This window comes from Peromyscus maniculatus, chromosome 7, assembly GCF_049852395.1.
Source record: "Peromyscus maniculatus bairdii isolate BWxNUB_F1_BW_parent chromosome 7, HU_Pman_BW_mat_3.1, whole genome shotgun sequence".
In the NCBI taxonomy this organism is placed as follows: Eukaryota; Metazoa; Chordata; class Mammalia; order Rodentia; family Cricetidae; genus Peromyscus; species Peromyscus maniculatus.
Window position 1 is genome coordinate 59,832,582 of NC_134858.1, and position 21,724 is coordinate 59,854,305.

The 21,724-nt window shown below is 55.0% G+C and overlaps 1 protein-coding gene across 1 annotated transcript in view; it reads right to left on the minus strand.

Annotated features, from left to right (window-relative positions):
• The window catches only part of Coro2b (coronin 2B), a 111,942-nt gene extending 90,728 nt beyond the window's left edge, over positions 1-21,214 (minus strand). The window contains exon 1 of the mRNA XM_006971453.4: positions 20,690-21,214. Coding sequence (XP_006971515.2) covers positions 20,690-20,704 — 15 coding nt within the window. The 5' untranslated portion in view covers positions 20,705-21,214. The remainder of the gene's footprint in view (positions 1-20,689) is intronic.
• Positions 21,215-21,724: the final 510 nt, after the last annotated feature.

The window sequence follows — 21,724 nt, forward strand, 5'->3', positions numbered from 1 at the left end:
TTATCACAGGGGACCTATGGTGTGGGCTTCGTTCAGTCCTGGAGCCCCCTACCTGCCTGTCACCTACCATGCCTACCTCGAGGGAGCCGGGAGAGAAGGGGAGACTGTACAGCAGGTAGAGTCAAAGAGGCTCCCACCAGCCAAGCTGATCTGAGCTCTGGGACACCTGTACCCCTGGGAACACAGCACCCTCCCTTCCCTCCACAGCACTGAGTAGACAAGAAAGCTTAGACATGCTGTTTTGTTTTGTTTGCTTGTTTTTCAGAGTTTCATTACACAGCTCAGGCTGGCCTAGAACTCAAGACCTTCCTGCCTCAGACCCCCCAAGTGCTGGGATTACAGACCTGTGGCACCATGTCAGGTGGATTCTGTGTTTTCATGAAAATATTTACAGTTTAGGGAGGATCTTTTGAAACCCGAATCCGGAGTCAGGCATGGCGCACACACCTGTAGTCCTATCACCTGGTAGGCTGAGGCAGGGGGGTTGCAAGTTCCAGATCAGCTGAGCTACGTTAGTGAGACTCTGTCTTAGAAAAACAAAACAAAAGCAAACCCCCAAATCTGGCATGACTCCCTGCGTAGGGCCACTAAGCCGTTCCCCAGTCCCCGTCCCTGGGGTCAAGTGCATGGTCCTTACAAATGGGATTATGAGGGTCCTCCAGGCCTGAGCCCCGGCAAAACACAGCGAGGCGTGGGCTGTACTCGGCTTTTCCGCATGCTTCAGAGCCCTCCGCACCCCAGGGCCTTTGCACACCGGGCTGTCGTCAACTGGTCACCGTCTTTCTCTTCCAAAAGATTTCCATCAGTGTCACCACCGGAAGCAAATGTCCTCTCCTCCGCTGCCCCTGCCCTGCCCTGTCTGCCTCCCCTTACCCCCGCATTCCTCATTGCAGTGTCTGGCAGTGGCCTGGTCGCCCCCAGCAACCTCACTCCCACACTGCCTTTGACTGTGACCTTGCTGGCCACCACATTTATGTTTTAATTCCAGAGACTTACAAAAGGCAACGTTCAGGAGATACTGGAGGGATGGGGTCCAGGACAGACAGGTCCCCAATCTGTGAGCCCCACCACCACATACCCACTCACTTGCCCACAGCCCCAACAACGTCAGGGCAACAGCATCACCTTGGATGCAGCCGGGGCTGATGCAGACTCAGCGCAGGTGCAGCATGGATGCTAGGTGTGCTCGGGCCCTAGGGGTGGGGGTGGGGGTGCGGATCCGCAGAAGCCTCTGCTCTCCGCATAGATTTTCTGACTGCTCTGCTTGCTAGCCACCCCCACACCGCTCACCACCTTGTTCCTCTTGGTGCAGACACATGCCCCAGGAATGCCACTGCCCCAAAGGGTAGCTGGGAGGTGTCCAGTCCCTTTTAATTAAAAATCAGCCAGCCAGCTTCCTCCCTCCTCATTCCTCTCCCTCTCTTTCTAGAAACCCACAATCAGCAGGGCACTGGGGGCCGGGGCGGGGGTGGGGGGTGGGGGGTGGTGGCAGCGTGGAGAAATTGCTGGACCTGCATCTCTGCCAAACATTCTGCGGCACCAGGCTGGAGAGATCAAGGGCTATGGGCCTGGGAGCGCTGCAAGCTGGAGGTCATTGGGGCTTCCTTTAATCTCCCCTCCTTCTCCAGAGTCCTGAGTTTAGGGTCACCCTCTTCCTCTGGGGGCTTTCATGGCTGCCATGGGAGGCAGCAGAGCTTGTAGCGTCCCCAGGAACCATATCAACAGCCACGCTTCCAGGCTTAGGAGAAAGGGGATACGGACGATCCCTTTCACCAGCTGAATGAGCCCTGGGGGAGAGAGAGACCCACCATAGGAGCTGTCACCCCATGGCAAAGAAGTAGTGTGTCCTTTGTGAGGTGCAGGCCTGGGACCGGGCTGCAAGAGGACCCTGGGGCGTGAGTTAGCCAAGTATCATCCTAGAAGTAGAAAGGACAGTCACTCCGAGGGGGCTGCCTGGAGGAGGTGCCCAAGAGCCAAGGAATGTCACTCGTGTCAGGAAAGAAACTGCAGAAAAAGCAGTCCTTACGCTCTTAGAATTTGGAGTGTTGTGTGTGTGTGTGTGTGCCTATGGACAAATGCACGTGTGTGCAGGCAGGCATATGGATGCATGCACATGTGTATATGGGCGAGTGCATTACGTATGTGTGCAAATATGTGTATGTACGCATGCATACACGTATGCATGTGTGTTGTGTGTCTGTATATGCACGTGTACCATTCACTTTAGATGAAGGGCTGTTTGTAGGTTGAAGAAATCTTTGGCAGCAGCCGTGAGATCAGCTAGAAGATTCTTCCTTGCGTGCAAGTACAAGGACATACCATAGGCCACTCACAGTTTGACCCAGTACCGGGTCCCTTCTCAAGGGGGCCTGTCTCAGAAGCAGAGGCAGCAAAAGCAGTTCACACAAAGAGACAGGCAAGGGACCCCCACCCCCAGCCAGTCTCCAAGGACGTAGTTCATTAGGACGCATCCTCTGTTGCCATGGAGACCCGGGGCCCCCCAGAGCCTGGCTAATAGTCTCTGAATTCACTCAGGCCTGGAGCACAATTAGACAAGATGGATTTTTGAGTTGTGGCATAATGAGACCCGGATGTCCGGGAGGCATATGGCAATCTCCCAGGGGAGGCCTGAGCCTAAGAGGGCACACTGTTGTCACGGGGTCACCAGGGCCTGCCTCTCTAGGACTGGAGAACTAAGCTGCCCTGAGGAGCACTTCTCATTCAGAACTGTTCCAGGGCAGCCCTGCCTCAGTCTGGGCAAGAAGAATAAGGCCCCTATTTATTCTAGATACTTCCCTTCCTGGGTAGAGGCTGTATTCTGTACCCTCTAGAACAGTGGTTCTCAACCGGTGGGTGGTGACCCCTTGGGGGGGGTGTCATACAACCCTTTCACAGGGGTTACATATAAGATATCCTGCATGTCAGATATTTACATTATGATTCATAACAGTAGCACAATTACAGCTATGAAGTAGCAACAAAAATAATCTTATGGCTGAGGGTCATCACAACCTGAGGAACTGTATTAAAGGGTCACAGCGTTAGGAAGGTTGAGAACCACTGCTCTAATTGAACATGTACAGCACCAGGCAAAGAGGGAGCACCCCCTGTGGAGTCCCTTACTCCCCGCCGCCGGCCTCAGAGCTCACTCTATGGCGGTAAAGGTGAGACACATTCCAATACAGCTATCTCACCCTGGCAGTGACCTAAGGCCAGGGCTCAGAGAAGAAGCAATCAGAAGGCTCCGCAGAGCAGCCTTTTGACCGGGTCATAAAAGATGACATCAGGAGGCATGTCCAGTAGAAAGGAAGCAGAGATGGTCGGACGGAGTCGAGGCCAGCAGGAGCAGCAGTCAATCTAAACAGCAGTTACGGAGGTGTGCCTGGCCAGAGAAGGAAGGTATTCAATGTCCAGGTGCGTGGTTGGGAAGAATGCTGGTGGAAGGTCCCTTCTCTACTTCCTGTTCCTCTCATCCAGCCAGGCCCTCTCTGGTGCACCCACAGCATGGCTACCCTGACTTCAGTCCCCACCAGCTCCTCTCAAAGAAAATCTCTCTTTCAGGTTCCAGCAACCCTCATTGGAACATACTTCCTTCTGCAAAAGCGCCTCTTGGGCCTCGCTCATCTCCACACAGATCTGTTTGTTCCCCCAGGTGCCTACCTCTACCAACTAACTCCGCCACTAACCTGTGGGCTTCTGGAAGGTGGAACTTTCCAGAGCATCACCTCTGGGCCATGCAGTATCAGAGGGGTAGGGTGGTATGCCCAGCCTGCAGACCTCCAGCTCTCACGGCTCCCAGCTGGCAAGTTTGCGCCTGGTACATGGCCTACCACAATGGCTCTGACACTGGCCAGCTGCCTCTGAGCCACCAAGAGCCGTGGGTCACACTGTGCCAACGGGGAATGGGGAACAGGGATGGGGACAGAACCAAAGCTGGAGTCTGGCCGGAGCCCTCTTCTCTCTGCCCTGGTTTACCACCGTCCCTCTGGTGATACTGCTGAGCTCCATGGCAACAGAATGGTTTGTTTGGTAGGGCTTTTCCTTTTCTTTCCTTCTGCGATGGGAGGGGAGCAGCGAACCGGAGACATTATTGGCTACAGGCAGTGCTTCTGAGCGAGGAGGCAAGCGTCATAAGACATGTGATAGGATCCGGAGCCATCTCAGCCTGCTATGTGACACTGACTATGTTACCAAGCCTCTCTGAGCCTCAGTGTGGCCCTCCACAAGACAGGCAGTGTTCACAGGCTGTGGGCAGGATGCTAGGAGACCCAGGTGGAGGACTCCACACAGGCTAGGGCGGGATAGAAAAGGAGGAAACCTGTGCTTCTCATTCCACTCCCGGCTCTCCTGACAGATTTAAATCTCACAGCAGCTCTACCACCTGGGTCCCCAAACCAGGCCAGTCCAGAAAAGCTGTGCCCAGAGGCCTGGCAGGCAGTGAACTCTTTTCTTCCTGTCTCGTCTCCTTGACCAAGAACTCTGTGACTTAATTGCTCTCTGCTTTACTCAATTTGAACCAACCAGAGCTCCAATTCCCCATAGGGAAGGAAGACAGAGAGAGAGAGAGAGAGTGAGCTGCTTCTGCTCAAAAACACTAATGAGCAGAGGCTGGGAGACAAGAGAAGGCAACCCTGAGGACGTCCTGAGCCATCCTGAGCTCAACTGGCCCAGCAGGAACACATGGCCCCGTTTGAAGAATCCTCAGGAGAGGAGAGGAGAGGTAACAGGTGAAACTACTGACTGGATCCATGGGCCACAGGTCAGCAGGTCTGGGCAAGTGATGCCAGGATCCCCAAATGTTTGGGGATACCCTGCATGTCACTTGGTAGCGTTCTGAGTCCCACTCAGGCACCAACATTCAGGCATCTCTGATTGCATCTCTTTCCACACCTGTGCCCTGGCTTGGCCCCTCATAGTTCATCATGGCTGCTGGGTAACCACGGCTGCCTCCAACCTTATTTCCCACCCACCAGGCCTCCCTCCCCACAGCTCTCAGTCAGTCAGGAGCCAGAGGCAGAGAGCGCTTCCTCCTCAGCCCCCCTTCTGACCCGTGCTTCTGGTACTGCCCCCAGGGGCTGCGTTCTGTCTGTGGCAGGCAGGTTCTCCCTGCCTTCCAGATGGCCGCTCTCAGCCGGAGAGTCTTCAGATTTCCCGTGCTCCACCCTTCTCTCCACTCGACTCAGATGGCTGCTCCGTCATTCCGGCCCTTGCCTGGCTGGCTGCGTTAATGTCATTTACTTCCAACGGATGGGATGTTTATTTGTGCTCTGCACAGTCTCCCCGCCCTCCTGAGCCGGTCCTTGAGGGCAGGGACCTTTTCTGTTTTGATCACCGTGTGGATGTGTCCCACTTTCTAGAACATTCGCTGGTCCAACACGCCCTTAGTGAGGAATGCTGCGGACTCCACTGGACTGCTTGATCGCATCGTTCCCCTTTCCTACCGTGGGACGATGCACAGCTGGACAGGCCTCCATTACCTCCCCCCCCAGTCACCAGCCTTCCACCTTCCCAACCACCAGGGCTCCTCACTCATATTCACGTGCAAGCACGTGCCTCCCCTGTCCCAGAGCCTGAGCAGCTCTGTGGGTCCCCTCAGTCCTCAGGATTCCTGCTCAGTCCTCATTCACACACCTCCTCAAGTGTGTCTGCCTGCTCGCTTCCCAAACAGAGTTCGGCTTCCTTAAAAGCGGGGCAAGTCTGTCTCCTCTGTGTCCTCCGAGGCGGAGCAATGGCCGGCCTACAGCAAGTGCTCACTGGGTGAAGGTTTGTGGATAGCCTTGATTGCTCTGAGGAAACTAACTGTGATTAACTATACCAGGTCCCAAATCCACCCTGGGACCAGGGGCAGCAGGCTGCTCATGAGGCTGAGAATGGAACTTCAGCCCAGGAGGGTCCCAGAGACACCTGATACAGTGCCCTGGGGCGAACAGAGGCTGCTCTGGGTCCCTCTCATGAGTGACAGTTGAGCTGACTTCTGCTACACCGGCTGGCGTGGAGGCCCAGGCTTTCACGTCTGAAGCCCATGTACTGTCGGGAGGAATTGCTCCCTTGCTCCTTGGTGCCTGCAATTCCCCAGGGGATGTAAACCGGACAACAGACAACGAATCCCCTTCCTGGGAGGAAATCCTGCCGGCATTCTCAGGGACAAGGGACATGCAGGCCTAGCTAAAGGAAGAAGGGGCCTTTTGTCCCAGCTGCTGAGGCAGGGCAGTGCCTGTGTCAAGGGGACACACCCTGTCCTGACCCCATAGGCTCACCTGGGCTGTGGACTTCTCATTCAGCCATTTCTTTGGCTTTAAATCTTGCATAGTGGTACCTTGGCACGGTACAACAATTCTTCCATGTGCCTGGCCACGCCAGAAGCCTTCTGACCCTCCGAACACTCTCAAGGAGCAGACAGGACTGAATTGATAGCTCCCTCCTTTCAAAATTGGAAATAAAGGCCCCGAGAGGTTAAATCAGTTGCCCGTGGTCGCTCAGCATAGTAGAGGAAGAGCTTAGAACAGAAGGCAGGCTAAGGTTTCAGTTACTGTCTGAAGTTAGCAGGAAAGGCTTTCTGAAGCCTGGATGGAGTCGGGAAGGATGAGAGGCCTCTTCAGAATTCTCACTCCTCCTCAGAATTCTCACTCCTCCTTCCTCCAAAAGCTCAGGCTCTGCCAGGCTTAAAACCCAGACCAATCCCACTATTGCTCACTGAGACACCGGAAGCCGCCTTTCCCCGCGGCTTCTGCCCTGGAGGATATGTTCAATAAACATAACTACTTTCTCATCTTCCTGTAAACATTTCAGGCAACACAAACAAACAGACCTGCTTTTGATCTACTGCTGCTAGCTCAGAAACAGGGCGTCTCTCCCACGCGGAGCTCCCCACCCCCAGCACTCCAGAGCCCCCAGGGTAGCGGGGGACAGGGGATGGCAGGAAATCAAGGCCCTTCCTGCTGAGGCTGCTCATGGGGATGTAACCTGCAGAGAGCTGGAATCCAGAGTTCAGTCCTTGTCAGAAGCATCCCTCCCCACCGCCCGCCAGGAGGTCTGCTCTGTGTCTGCTGTTCTTGGGGACACTTCAGTCACCACTGCAGGGACGCCAGGATCCCCCACAGAAAGGTACCACCCACAGGAGAATCGAACCTTAAACTACGAGGAAACTCAAACTCTCCGAGGGTGCCCTGCACCAGTCCCCTTTTGTTTATTTATCCCAACTTTTGAGGGGGGGCACATTATTCTTGGATCTGGAATATTCGGTGGCCCCTGTAGGCAATGGAGTTCTGATTTCCAGATGGTTGTTTCCTGTGCTCCCATCCAGCCCCACCCTGCCTCCCAAGCTCAGGGCTGTCTGCTCCACACTCTCTGGAAGCCGAGATCCTCCTTCAGAGCTTCCCCCTTACTCAGACCAGTCCTTCCCTTTCCAATAGACTTCTGGAAGGACCTCTTTGTTTGCTTGTTTGCGTTTTCTCTTTGTCTATCAGTTCAGAAGTGCCACTGTCACCTTACTTGATCATCATCCTACATTGCCTTGCCCCTCTCCTCTCCCCCTTGTGGTTCTTGGTTGCCACCACCCAGGAACCACTCCTATGGCATCCCCTTCATCACACTGTCCCTGGAGACAGCTCCTGTGTCACCGGCTGTCTGAGGGCCACTGCTAGGTCTGGAAGGGATCTCTAGGAAGCCCACTGCCACCCAGGCCACCTCCCTGAAATCCCTCAGATGCCAAGATACAGGGAGGACCAACTAATGAACTCTGTTGCAGAACTCTGAATACCTTCGAGCTGGTCACTGGAGAACAGAGAATCAAGCACCATCCAGGGTGCAGATCCACAAGCCAGCCCCAGAGGCAGGGGTCAGATGGGGCCAGGTGAGTCCCCGGCGGGGCTGAAATCACCACCAGTGGCAATAGGGAGCCACTGTGGGTTCTGCATTCCTGAGGTCCCAGTGCAGACCCCAGACCTACCACCCTGGTCCCCCAGATCTGGGCTCCCTGGAACACAAAGCCGCATCCTTAGAGTGGGTTGGTTTCTGAGAGTCAGAGAGCATCCTTCTTCTTCTGCTACGCCTTTACATATTTTATATGTGATATATATATATATATATATATATATATATATATATATATATATATCACATATATAGCACGCCCTGGTGCACAACCCCTAGGTGCAGAGTGATGGAGCAGTGGATGTTTATACACATGTACATTCATGTCAACCACTGTCCATCTAGAAGGTTCTTGTGCACGACCTCACACTGAATACCACTGAAAGTGGGAAAAATCCCATCAGAGAAGAGCTCTGTTGCTGAATAAAGGCAGACAGGCCCAGCTAGGCAAGGCCCTGGCTGGGAAGATCCCCTTCCCATGTGTCCTGGGCACCAGGGTACCAATCATGCAGCAATAAACCTAGAACTCAAGAGATGAATACCTTTTCTCAGGCTACTGGGCAGGTGGGGGACAGGACATGAGCTCACCTCTCTGCCTGAAGTCTCCTACAGTCCTCCCTGAAGGAGGAAAGAGGAAGTGTGTGCACGTTGGAGAATGTGCTCGGAAAGAGATGCAGGTTTCAGGGTCTGGGAACTCGGGGAGGAGAGGAGGATAAGCAGGGGTCACAGTGGGACAGTGGCAGGGCTCAAGTCACTCCTGAATCCAGCCGCACCAGGTGATATCATCCTTGGACAGCTGAGGAAACGGAGTCTTGGCAGGAGGGACCAAGCCAAGGTCACATAGGAAGTGAGGTCAGGATTCAGGCAGGAGCCCCTTGTCCCACACAGTCTTGTCACTGTGCTCTGGCTATGTCTTCCTGGAAGGAGATGGGCCTTACCCAGCTTCCTCTACATCCATCATTCTAAAGTCTAGGATGAAGGGCAGGGCAGCGTCATGGAGTGGCCTGCTCGGAGCTGTCCTTAGGAAAAGGGGCAGGCGCTGGGAGCGTCTGCTCCTTCTCTGTCTCCAGGCCAACACAGGTTGAGGCAGGCCCCCCAAAAGTGCAAACAGGGTCATCATGGTTTACTTCACTTAAACTCTCTGGAAGGCTCAGAATCCAGAGTCCCATGGCTCCTCCTTGCCGCTCTGCTGTGGTTCAACCTCCCTGCTCAGTAGCTCCCAGCTCTTGTCTGGCCCACAGCGAACTAAATTTGTAACCTTCCCACACTGTTGCTCACACACCCCCATCTGGAATGTCTCCTGGCCCCTCACCCATCCTCACCTGAGCATCCTTGAAGGCAGAGCCAGGCTGCTTCCTTCAGATACTGCTCCAACTTTCCAGCCCACTCCTAAGGGCACCATAAGTCTGAGCAGGTATCTCTCTCACTGTTCTCTATGCCCTGCCTGGCATCCTCTTCCCCAGCACCCCTGCATCCCTGCGTTTTTCTGAGTGGCCCGGTCTCCCTACAGAGACATGACACTTTGGTTCAACCCTGTCTGTATCCCCAGGGCAGCTGAGGGTCTAGCTCACAAATCTTCGCAAGTGTGTTCTGAGTGACTCCAGGGCCTCTCTGTGTTTACACAGGGGCAAGGGGTAGGAAGGTGCCAGTCCAGAGCTGGCCGGAGAAGCTGCCTATGCCCCTTCCCTCCTCTCCCCTCCCCTCCCCTCCCTTCCCTTCCCTTCCCTTCCCTTCCCTTCCCTTCCCTTCCCTTCCCTTCCCTTCCCTTCCCTTCCCTTCCCTCCCACCACACCTCCTCTTCCCTCCCTGCCTTCAGAACTGGAGCTCACCCTGCCTCACTTTCTCTTCAAGAACCTCTCCTGACTTTTCTGGAGGCCAGGCCCAGAAAACGACAGCTGCTGAAAGGTTACCCTCCAAGGGACTTATGTAATCCAAAGACCCAAAGGGGTTCTGAGATGTAGCTCAGTTGATACAGTGCTTGCCTAGCATGAACAAGGCTCTGGGTTTGAGCCTCGGAACTTCATTTAAACAACAACAAAATAAAGACACAGCATGGTGGTGTACAATTATAATCCCAGTGTTGGGAAGGTGAAGGCATGCGGGTTAGGAGTTCAAGGTTATCCTAGGGATGTATAGTAAATTCAAGGCTAACTTGGGCTACATGAAACCCTGTCTGAAAACAACAAAAACTCAAGGCCCCAAAGGGACTGAACTCTAATGTAGGTGTAAGCGGGAGGCTTGGGAAGGCACATGCAAGGTACCATCCATTATCTACCGTCCACAGCCAGGCCATGGTCTTCAACGCTCCTGTAGACACCTGGTGCTATGCATCCCAGGGTTGATTCCCTCTATCCTTCCCTGCTGTGTGAGCCAGGGTGTTCCTAGTTTTATGCACCTTCCTGGAGACTCAGTTTCCCCAACTGAAAACTGTGGATCGCTGCAGAGCTGTGGGGAGCATGAGGTAGCGGCCATGCATGCACAGTGGAGGGGCAGGCTTCCCACTCTTTTACCTAAAGCCAAGGCCTGCACAGCCCCAGCTCCAGGCCGCCCCAGCAAGATGGCCCTCCCTGGCCCCACATGGGTAGCTTTGTTCACGGCTTTTGAGGACCCATTCCTTCCCCTCCCCCACTCTCCCTTTCTCTTCCTCAAGCCAGAGTTTCAGCCATGACTTGGCTGAGAATCTCCCCTGGCTGGTGACAGGGGCTGGCCGGAGGAGAGCTCTTAGCAACCCAGGCTCCCAACCCAGAGCCTCCACGATAAAAGGAGAGAGAGCTGGCCAGAGCCCAGCCTGCCAGGAAGAGACTCCCAACAGGGACAGCAGAGGCCACAATGACAGCCTGGCATGTAGAGCTGGCAGCTGCCAGCCCCCCATAATCCCAGCTCCTCCTATCTCTGCCACTGCCAGAACCAGGCCTCAAGACAGAGCACTCTTGGCTGGTCCCCTGGGGAACCAAGCCTCTCCACTCAGGGCCCCCCTCCAATCCAGGCTGAGTTCTCTAAGTTTCAAGATTCTGGAACTTTCCACCTTCAACCTTTCAATCAGTCCTTGAACCGTTAGTATCAGGCAAGTACAAGAAGCTGAGAAACTCCTGCTTAACTGGAGCTGACTCATTTGGGGGACAGGGACCATCATCCCACAGAACTATATCTTCCCCCAGAGCTTCTGGGCAGTAGGGGAGGGGCACATCCCTATGTATCTTCAGTGCACCTCTGGCTCCAGTGGACCCTGGATCTCTGACAGTGAGAGCTGAGCCCCAGCACCAGCAGCAGCAGCAGTGGCTGATGTTTTGAGTTTTGCTCAAATCTTGTTCCGGAGATTCTCATGTACCCTTGCTAAAGTGCATGGCCCTTGGACAAATGTCATGAGAGGTATCAAAGGGATAAGCCTAGAGTCTCAACAGACTCACAGTTAAGTCAGGGAGCCAGAGCAAATACTCAGAAATCATCAAGTGGCTAGGGATGTAATCCAGTGTGTAGAGTACTTGCCTAGCATTCATGAAGCTCTGGGTTCAGTTACCAGCACTGTGTAAGCCGGGGTGGGAGTGGATGCCAGTAATCCTAACAGTCAGGAGGTAGAAATCAGGAGTTCCAAGTCATCCCTAGCTACACAGTGAGTTTGAGGCTAACCCTGAAACTATGTTTGGGAAAAAAATAAAAGGAAGGAAGGAAGAAAAGAAAGAAAGAAGGAAGGAAGGAAGGAAGGAAGGAAGGAAGGAAGGAAGGAAGGAAGGAAGGAAGGAAGGAAGGAAGGAAGGAAGGAAGAAGAAAAGTCAGTAGCACATAGCTACCTGCTGGCTGGGATACTAGAGTCTAGGAGTCTTAGAGCTCCAAGAGCTAAGAAATTAATATGCCCCAGGACCCCAAAAGAAAGGGCTAGCTTAGGCCCCAAAGTAACCTCAATCTATAATAACTTGGGTCTGTTCCCAGGGGCCATTATGAGTATAACAGGAAGGTAGACATGGGATCTTTAGAAGACAGATGGTTGACAAAGTTATCAGATGACTCCTCGGGTCTGCAGAAATCCCCTTCCTCACAAGCCCTACGTTCGCTGGGGATTTCTGCAGAGGGGCCTTTCCTGTGGTCAGCAGAGAGACACAAACAGAAGACCCAGGAGTGAGGTTCTTCTGTTCCCTTCCTTCCCGATAGCTTCCCCAGGCCCTGGCAATCCCACCAGCTTCCAGACCCCAAAGCTGTGAGTTCAGAAAGTCAAGACATTTAAGCCAGCAAGGGTATGCCTTCCCAGGAACCCCAAGGCAAAGCAGGCCAGTACTCCAGGGGCCAGGGTGTATCTGCAGCAAGGATCCTGTTCATCTGATGGTGACCTGCAGTGATGGGCCCATCTGGGACCTTCCCCTTCCATGGGGAGCTCAGCTGCCTGGAAGTGAGATGCCACATCAGGGTTTCAGTGCTTTATCTGTTTTTTGTTTAGTTTTTTTTTTTTTTTAATTAAAGCAACATACCAGTGTGTGTGTGTGTGTGTGTGTGTGTGTGTACGTGTGTGTGTGTGTGTGTGCGTGTACGTGTGTGTGTGTGTGTGTGTGTGTGTGTGTGTGTGTGTGTGTGTGTTTGCCAAACCTGAAACATCAATTAGGCCAGACTGGCTGGCCAACAAGCCCCAGGTCCTCCCGTCTGTCTGTCTGTCCAGTCCTGGGGTTACAGCACATGTAACCACGCCTGACTTTTTACGTGGGTGCTCAGAGCCAAACTCAGGTTCTCATTCTCATGCAAACACTTTGCTGCCCGGGCCATCTCTCCACAGACCCAGAACCCAGTCGTTTTACAGGCATTTTGTCTGTCTCAAGCAGATTGAAACAGCACGCATCCACCAAACAGGGAGAAAGAACAGCAACTTCTCTTCCACATGGAGCCGAACAGGAACTATTTGGAAGAGCTTCCTTTCCGCCCACAGACAATGAATCAATTCTGGTCAGGACTGCAGTAGGGGAGCCAGGAGCCAGCTATAGGGAGACTGCCTAGGTCTGCAGACTGTGAGGTACTGGCATGGACGGAGGGGGAACAAGGAGAAGAGCACAGCAGGTCATCTCTTTCCGTGACGTCTACAAAGCACCCAATGTCCACATGACTTACATGTTACAGGGGAGAGGATACCGTACGGGTACTCGGAGACGGAGGACCTAGCCCAGCACCTCACAGTAAAGAACAGAAACAAAGACAAGGCCTGGATCTTCTGTCTCCAACTCTCTTCTCTCGCCCTGTTCTGGGCTCGGTGTGTCCTTCTGGAAAGACTAAAGGCCCTGGAGTCGGGCTGAGCCAAGGACTTGCTGTGCATCCTTAGCTGTCTCTTCACTGGCCTCCGTCTCTGTGACTACAGGAAGAGGACTGATAATAGCACAGACCGCACAGATTTCCATACAGATTAATAAACTAAGAATGTAAAGTAAAATTTTTTGCAGAGCTGGGGGTAGAGCCCAGGTCCTGTCATTGCTGGGCAAGCACTCCATCAGTGAGCCAAACCCTCGGCCCCTCCAAAAATACTTCTAGTGTGGGCGGGGGTGGTAACTCAGTAAGATGCTTGCCTTGCAAGCATGAAGTCTTGGGTTGGATCCCAGTGTGGTGGCACACGGTTCTAATCCTAGGGCTCAGGAGGCAGGGGTGGGAGGGTCACTGGGCCGGCCAGACTTCCAATCAGTGAGCTCCAGGCCAGCCTTCCCCGTGCATGTGTTTTCTCTCTCTTTCTTTCTCTCTTACACACACACACACACACACACACACACACACACACACACACACACACACACACACACACACGACATAGCCTAGGGGAGTGTTGGCTGCCTCTCTTCCTTTTTGCTGTCCCGTCTGTGTGTCCCTTGGAAACAGGAATCTCCACCTGGAGAAAGGCTGAGACCTGCTTCCTTACACAGCAGAGCTCACAAGCAAACGGAAGGGACAGACAGGACCCTTCCTAACCCTCAAACGTTTCTGTGGGGTTCACAGGTTCAGGGAGCTTGACCCTACGATCCTAGGCTCCCCCGGAGTTATCTCTGAGCCTGGAGCCCCTGGAACTGTCCTCAGTGGGAACGTCCTTTTGCCTTTGTCTCGGTGTGGCCAGAGCCTCCTGGGTGTGAGCCGCGGTCCTCACAGGCCCCCGTGGGGTTAAGCCGGTGGCATGTGTGCTGTCTTGAGCCCTTATCTTCTTGATGCTCCTGGTGTGTAGATGGCCAACCGCAGAGCAGTGGCCTTCCGAACACCTGCATGTATATCCCCATAGGCCCACTTAAAAGTCCCAGGCCCATCTAGATAACAAGAAAAGCTGAACGAACACCAATGGTCATGGCTGATCTCCCTGGAGATGGAAGGCAGGGAGCTCTCTGCCAAAGCCAACTTGCTTTTTTTTTTTTTTTTCCAGAGCTCATCTGGAAACAAATGATCTCACTTTGCAGCCTGGGGCCAGCATGACCACTGCCCTCCTTGAAGTCCAGGAAGGCTCTAGGGACAGAGCCAGAGTGACTGACCATGCCATGTCCACATCCCCTGGCCAGGTTGGGGCCGCTCTCCCATCGTCGACTCTTGGGCCAAGGGAGAGAAGGAAGCCGTGGGTAGGAGGCCCACATCTGGGTGGCCTCCACTCTGCCTGACTGCGCCACCTTCTGCAGTCACTTGGAGTGCTGGATTTTTCATCTGTAAAGTGGAGATAAGAAGAGCATCCCGCTGCACGGCATCCCGAGGATTGCGTGAGCTGATGCCCATATTCCACACTCCTCCCTGCGGTCACCAGCGACAGTGGAGTCCAATTCCAGACATTCGCCCATCCTGACCCTGTGCCTCTCACCCACCCCTAGGCCACTCGTTTCACCTGCTCCCTCCTCTTCATTCTTCTTAGCACAGCTCACATCACTTTCTGACCCCTACCAGAGGCATCAGGGCAGAATGGAGGCCACTCCAGAGCCCCCAAAGCTGCTGATTTCACAGCCCCCAGGATGCACGTTTATTGTCTTCCCGCCTTCTGTATTAACACTCACTGCCAGGTGTGTGGTAAGTGCTTCACATGGACAGGCTCCCTTGGAGTTAGTAATAATAATAATCCTTGTAAGTGTTCCTGTTATCAATCCCCACTACTAGATGGGGAAGCATGTCCAGAGAGCTTAGGTAGTTTGGCCAAGAACGCAGAGCAAGCACATGAGAGAGACCATCTATCTGACCTCAAAGTCTGCCTTCTCCTCCATGCCGCTGGCACCCCTCACCAGCAGGAACCTTCTGGAAGTCAAGGCTACCTCTGGATGGGTCTGCAGGCCTGGACCAAAGTCTGCATTCTCAGTGTCAGGGGAATAGAGGTGAATCTGCAGCTGTCACTCGCTGTTGTGACCAGGCTGGCAGCACCGTCCAAGTAGCCCCATGTCAGACACCATGTGCTGGACAAGATACCCTCTGTGCTTAGAGCAGACGATACGCCCACTCCCAGTTCTGCGAGGTCTGTGTGTTCACATGCGCCCAGGACATACACTTGGTCCCACTGGGATGCTGGTTAATGTTGAAGGAGCGGGAACTAGGAAGATGAGATTGGAAAGGAGGCTGAGCTCCCAAGCCAGATGTGGGCTTGCGGCTGCCTCTGACCCACATCAGCTCTGTGACTAGGGTGTGGTGACCTCTCCACCCTCAAGGCTCTGTTTGCTCATCCTTAAACCGAGGGGACTCTCCGGGTGCAGATGGTCTAAGGATTCAGGGGGCGGGGGGGCTCGCGCAAATACTCTGTAAACCGAGCCCCCTAGCAGACCCTCAGTGCTTCCTTAATTAATTAGAAGGAAGGACCAGGCCAGAAACTGATTACAAAGTCCCCCCAGGGGCCTCCTCAGGGGTGAGAGAAAGAAGGAAGTGGCAGCTCCCCTCCCCCACTCTTTGGTGTCCCTGAGCAGCTGGTACCACTCCAGACCTACAAAGGGAGCCTCATTCTGAACGGCTCCTTCTCATGTGGCAGCCACTGGCTTTGCATCTGCCCTGTCCTGGCAGGGTCTGCCTGCCCTGTGCCAGCTGCTCCCAGCTGCCCTGGCTCCAGGCTGCTGTGGAGCTGGGGCCTGGGTCCCCAGAGGCCACCTAGTAAGCTCAGGACTCTACAGAAGGGGAAAGGAGCAGGGTTGGGCACACAGGGAATCTGCACATTCCCTCATCTTCTGGACAGCCGACAAGCTCTGTGGGCCAGGCAGATGCAAGTCAGTCCCTGGCTGCCCCGGTGCCAGGAGCCGAGACTCTGCGGGCCGGCAGTGGTGGCTGCCACGGTGCTGGCTGGGGCTGTGTCTGCTCCAGTGAGCTGGGCCTGCCCAAGAGCAGTGGAAAAACTCACTCCATCCCTGAGACTCCAGGCCTGATGCCGCCAGGCCAGGGATCCTGCCAGGAGCCATGCTCCTAACTGGCAAAGCTCAGGTCTGCACTGGCTTCACAGTCCTTCCCAGACATCTCTCAGAGTGACCACAGGTGCCCAGGATGAGGCCTCCCATCAGAGAGCACAGGGCCTCTGGATGCAGCAGGAATAAAAGATCTAATGGCTTTTCTAGAGGATGGGTTTTAACCACCCTGTGGCAGAGATGGGAAGGAAGAAGGAAGGACAGACGGAAGGAGCCTGCTTCTACTGAGTGCTTACAGCATTCAGGCAGCTCCTGACTGCTGCCCACGCAGCCTTGAGATCTAACTTGGGACTCTTGTCACACATCTCTTCTATCTCTGCTCCCCTGAGGTCCTGGAGGGCAGGGGCTATGGCTTGTGTTTTCTGTGTCCCTGGTAACTAGCCATGGCCTGGTCCAGGTAGGTATTCTGAGGATGAGGGCCGAGTGCATACTGAGTGGTTGAGCCACACACCTTTCTGAGGAACACCAGAGTACCAGACACCTGGAAGCAGGACAAAGGCAAGAGGAGGCAGGAGGGCCTGTGGGATGGAGAGCTGGGTCTTCTCTGACACTTCTGCATCATTGGACCTGGCTTGTGACCTGCAGCCCACCCCCCTTTCCTAGTCAGAAGTAGTCAAAAGCACACACACACACACACACACACACACACACACACACACACACACACACACACAGGAGGAGGAGGAGGAGGAGGAGGAGGAGGAGGAGGAGGAGGAGGAGGAGGAGGAGGAGGAGATGGTCTAGCAGAGAGAAATCCAGACCCCAGCAACACAGACACGGAAAGCTGAGTAAGGAGGGTGACTAGAATCCAGCTGAACACTTCCATTCAGGCTGCCTGAGGTCCCCTTTGCAGAGTAACTCCACACGGAGAGAGGCCATTCAGAATCTGAAAGACCAGCTTTCAGCCCTCCAGCCCTGGGCTGGCCAATGGCTGGAGCAGGTCACGACCTGTGCTCCCAGGATCTTGGGTCCCTCATTTTCCAAGGGAAAGCGTAGGATGTTTGACGTCTCCGACATTTTGTTCTCCCCTGGTGGCTCCCCAGATGCTCAGGAGGCATCTGATCTTTGCTAGACTCTTGTTTGCTGGGAAGGGTAATGCCATCCTTGGCCCGTTCCCTTTCAGTGGAAGGCAGGGGCTCCTGCAAACAGGCTGAGGCTCCGATTAAGGCAGAGGGAGAAGGCTGGCTTACAAAGAAGGGCACAGGCGTGGTTACAGTGTTACCTGCTATCCTGGAATCACTGTTCAGATAGAAGGAGGCTGCCAGAAAGACTCTACTCAAATGCTCACCTCTAGGTTCTGCTCCTGTACAGCTGGTTCCTGCCATGTGGGGTACACTGTGATCTCCAAGTTAGCCCCAGAGCCTGAAGACATCAAGCCCACAAGCCTCTACCTCTACACAGCATATAGAATAGACAAGCCCAGCCAGTGTAAGGGATCTCTTCCTAGACTCACAAGCTCCAAGAGATCAGGCTAGAGGGACTGATCAGTGAAATGCCTACATGCAGTGCACAGACTTTTCTTCCAGCCCATGAACTTGTACTTTGCACTCGATTCTGATTCCTTTTAATGATCCGATCTTCCATCCGACAGCAGTTCAGATGTTGCAAGCGCGTGTCAGGGACTGGATCGAGGTGGAACACTAGGAAGGGCAGGCATGAAAACCTGAGCGTGAGCGTGGTCTGGAGCTCCTGTCAGCCAGGAAGCAGCCTCTGGGCTCTCCCTGGAGGGCTTGCTGTGTAGGGGCACAAGCAGAGGCGTGGCCGTGACCAGGTGTCTACAGGCTGGGAAGCTGCCTCTGGTCCTTCCCTCTACTGCATTTCTTCTTAGCCCCTCCCCCTTCCATAAAAGAATTAGGTAGCTTGCTAAAACACATCCAAACAGAGCTGAACATCATAACAAAGATGTCCTAACATGGCCACCAGCCTAGAAGGCCACAGCATGACCGTGTCACTGTTGGCACAGGCGTCAATTAGGGCAGGTATCCCTCCACAGATCCCTAGACTTTAGATGTAGTGGCTTCCCACAAGGAAGGGGCTGGGGAACATGAGAAAGACAGAGTGGTAAGTGGGAAACCGAGGCTCAGTGCCATTAAGGAAGTGCCGCTGACAGTCTAGCGACTTACTGCCTGCTTTTGCCCTCTCTGCTTTCCAAGTCCTTTTGAGGGCTCAGAGCCTGTGACCTCCCCCAGGCACTGGCCCAGAGGACTCTAGCAGGGGACATAGAGGGACACCATGACTCTTTACCTGGAGCACGGTGACCAGGAGATCATCTCTCGTCACTCTCTCCCCTACAGTGATTCCCATCTCCCACATGCTTTATTGGATTCTTCTTTCTAATCAGGGAGTAACTGGACCACCCCCAGATGACAGAGCCCCAAGCACACCTTGCCAAGAGCAGAAGACGTGGGTCACTGGCACCAGCTCCTGCCAGAGGCCTGGGGAGAGAGACGGCGGGTCCAAGGTCATATCTCCTGTTAGTGGTCCATCTAGCACTAGAGGCCATGCCTTCTAAGTCTCAGGGCCACGTGCAGCCGGCCTCCCTGTGCCTTACAGGAGTGGGGCTGTGCTGTGCAGCGCTGGTGCGGAGAGAAAAGACAGGGTTAAAGTGGGGATTTTATTTAATCCTCTGATCTGGCTTAAGCCAAAGCCACATTGGTTTGAGCAGGAGACAAGAGACACACAGAAGGGCTTGTTGGGGGGCTGGGCAGGGCGGTGTTAGAGAATAATCTTTGTGTACCTAAAGGCAAGATGGGCTAAGTGGCCCCCGTGATCATTACCTCCCCGTTCCATTCCAGTCCAGGGTCCAGGCCTCCAGGCAGTGACCCTCTGCCATGGAAGTCCAGTAGTCCCGGGGGTTCAATAGTACTGAGCAACGGGAAGGTCTCCACCTGGAGACTGAGGCAGACTTGAGGGTAAATCCTAAGCCTGCCACGTATTTGCTGTGTGACCTTAGGCACATCACCTCGCCTCTCTGAGCCTCTGCTTCTTCCTCAATTAAATAGAGTCTTATACAACAATGGAGAAAAGTAGTCCGAACCTGTTTACATGGACAGAGGGATTGCTGAGTCAGCCCTCGGTGCTATGATTCCCAGTCCCAGCCCTTACTCCCCCACCCAGGCTCATGCATTACTCTTCAGACCCCACTGCCTGCAGCTTTGGCATTCACAACCTCAATAACCATCCCTCAGCCTAACGACATTTGGATTAACTTAAAAACGCCAAGCATCCCACCACTTGATACAGCAAGCTTGACGGACCACCCCAAGCACAGGCGTATACACCCCCAGCCCTCAAGTTCACATTCTCCTGGTAATGCTCCCCAAGTCCCAGAACTGATGACAAGGTCTGAAGTGGAGTTCAAGCCGGAGTGAGCATGTCACTGGGGCATGGGGCTTATTAGAAGGATCTAGAATGGATAAGCTGTCTCGGCTGACTCTGGCCACAGCAGGCTGCCTGTCCTGCTTGGCTTCCACCTCCCCAGCTGTGAGAGCCAGTGAGCCGTTGGGAATGGTAGAGTCTGGCCTGAGGTGTATGGATGACTAAATCCACGGGCAATGCCAAGGCCCAAGCCCACTGCCAGGATGTGAGGTCTGGCCTCGGACAGAACCTGGGAAGAGTACAGTTCATTGTCTTCACTAGTTTTTCCATCACCACCGAGGCCCATCTTATCGCTCTCCCAATTGCACAAGAGGAAACCGAAGCCCAAAGTAGGCCTAACCCTCCTGGAGCGATGAGGTCAAGTCTGTCTTAGCTCTGGGCCCATCCCACTGCCCCAATGGGCTCTCCTCTTAACTCTATGCTTCCTACGGCGGCGGCGGCAGGGAAGACATCCCACAAAGTTCTTTAACAAACCCGGGCTCCTGTGACAAGCCCAAGAACTTCCTCCAGCATGGGGTCGGCCAGGGCACCCACCTTCTCTTTCCAGCTCCACTCCTACCCACCCCGCCCTGATGCGGTAGAACCTTCCCTATCTCTGGCAGCTACTCAGGGATCAGGCAGCGCCTCCACAGGGTAGCTTTGGAGTGGGGCACCGGCTCCTGGGGTACACAGCAGAAGCGGGCAGGTGGGGTGCAGCTCCCCTCGTGAGCCTGACCAGGATGGCCAGCCTATCCCTGCATCATCAGCATGCGGGGGCCCTCAGTCCTCACGGCGCGTGACACTGAGGGACAGACAACCAGTGCACCCGCCAGCCCGAAGCAGCTCTCCAGGGGTTAAAACTGCAGCATCTTCCACAAGGGTTAAAAAATGCAGTCCCAGGGCGCGCAGGGATGTAGTCCACACCGCCCAGGGCAGCAACGAAGGAGCATCCCTTCCTGGCATCTTGCAGTCTCCCCGGGGGCCGAGCGACTCCTGGGAGCCGGAGAGTGCGCGCGATCCTTTCCTGCGCCCCTCAGCCGGGGCCCGGGAGGCTGCAACGCCCGCGGGTCCCCAGAGCGGCGACGGTCTGCGCTGCTTACCTTTGTGACAGTCATGCAGAAAGCGGGCGGCGGGGCCGGGCGCGGGCGGCGGCGGGCTGCTGGGCCGGGCTGGGGACCGCACGCTCGGGAGGCCGCTGGCTGATGTCAGCCGCGGCCGAGCATCTATAATAGATGAGGCCGCCGCGCCGCAGGAAGGCGAGGCAGGAAGAAAGGCGGGCGGCGGGCCGCGCGGGGGGCGGGGAGGACCGACCGGGGACTCGCTACAAAGAGAAGGCGGAGGCAGAGGCGGGAGCGCAGTCCGGACGCCTGGCGGTCCCCAGCCCGGTGCGTCCAGGCTCGGCCCCCTTGGGCTGCTGGCACCTGCGGCCGGGGGCGTGGGCGGCAACCCGGCCCTCTGTGCCGCGTTGGCTCCGGGCGCTGGGTGAAGTCACACGCTGGACGGGTGCGGCGCGCGGCCGAGATGCCTTCCCAGGTCCGGTCGCCCCCTGGAGGTTCCGAAAGTCCACCCGCTACGAGTCCCACAGCTGCCACACCAGTTCAGGGTTGCCAGGAGGGCTCGTTCACGGTTGCCAGGAAGCACTCCTTTGGATCTAAGTCCTCAGAGAGGAGCTCGCCCCGAGGCCAACGTGGTCCACGTTACATCGGAAGAGACAGGACCTGAGTGGGAAGTGACTTGGACAGGGGCATAGGACCGGGTTGGCCCACCAGATTCGCCTGCGGTTCTCCACTTGGCGGCAAGCTTCTTGGTACCCCCTTTGCAGACCCTGCGTTGTATAGTTATAAGGACAGCCAGGGAGCCCTCTATAGGAGGGACAGGGCCGACCCTTCTCAAGAATGTCCACAGCACTGTTTTGGGGGAGACGACAGGTGCCGGTGTGCTAAGGAAATCCGGGCCTGGTCACCTGCACCCTGCAGCCGCTGCAGGAATTTGAACTACAATTGTCTGAATATAGCCATGCAAACTACCTGGGCAGAACCGGTTTGGACAGACAAGGAGGTGCTGCGGCCATGGGGGGCGGGGAGGAGGGAGCGAGTTATTGGGGCACCTCACTCTCTCCTGGGGTTCTGAAGTGT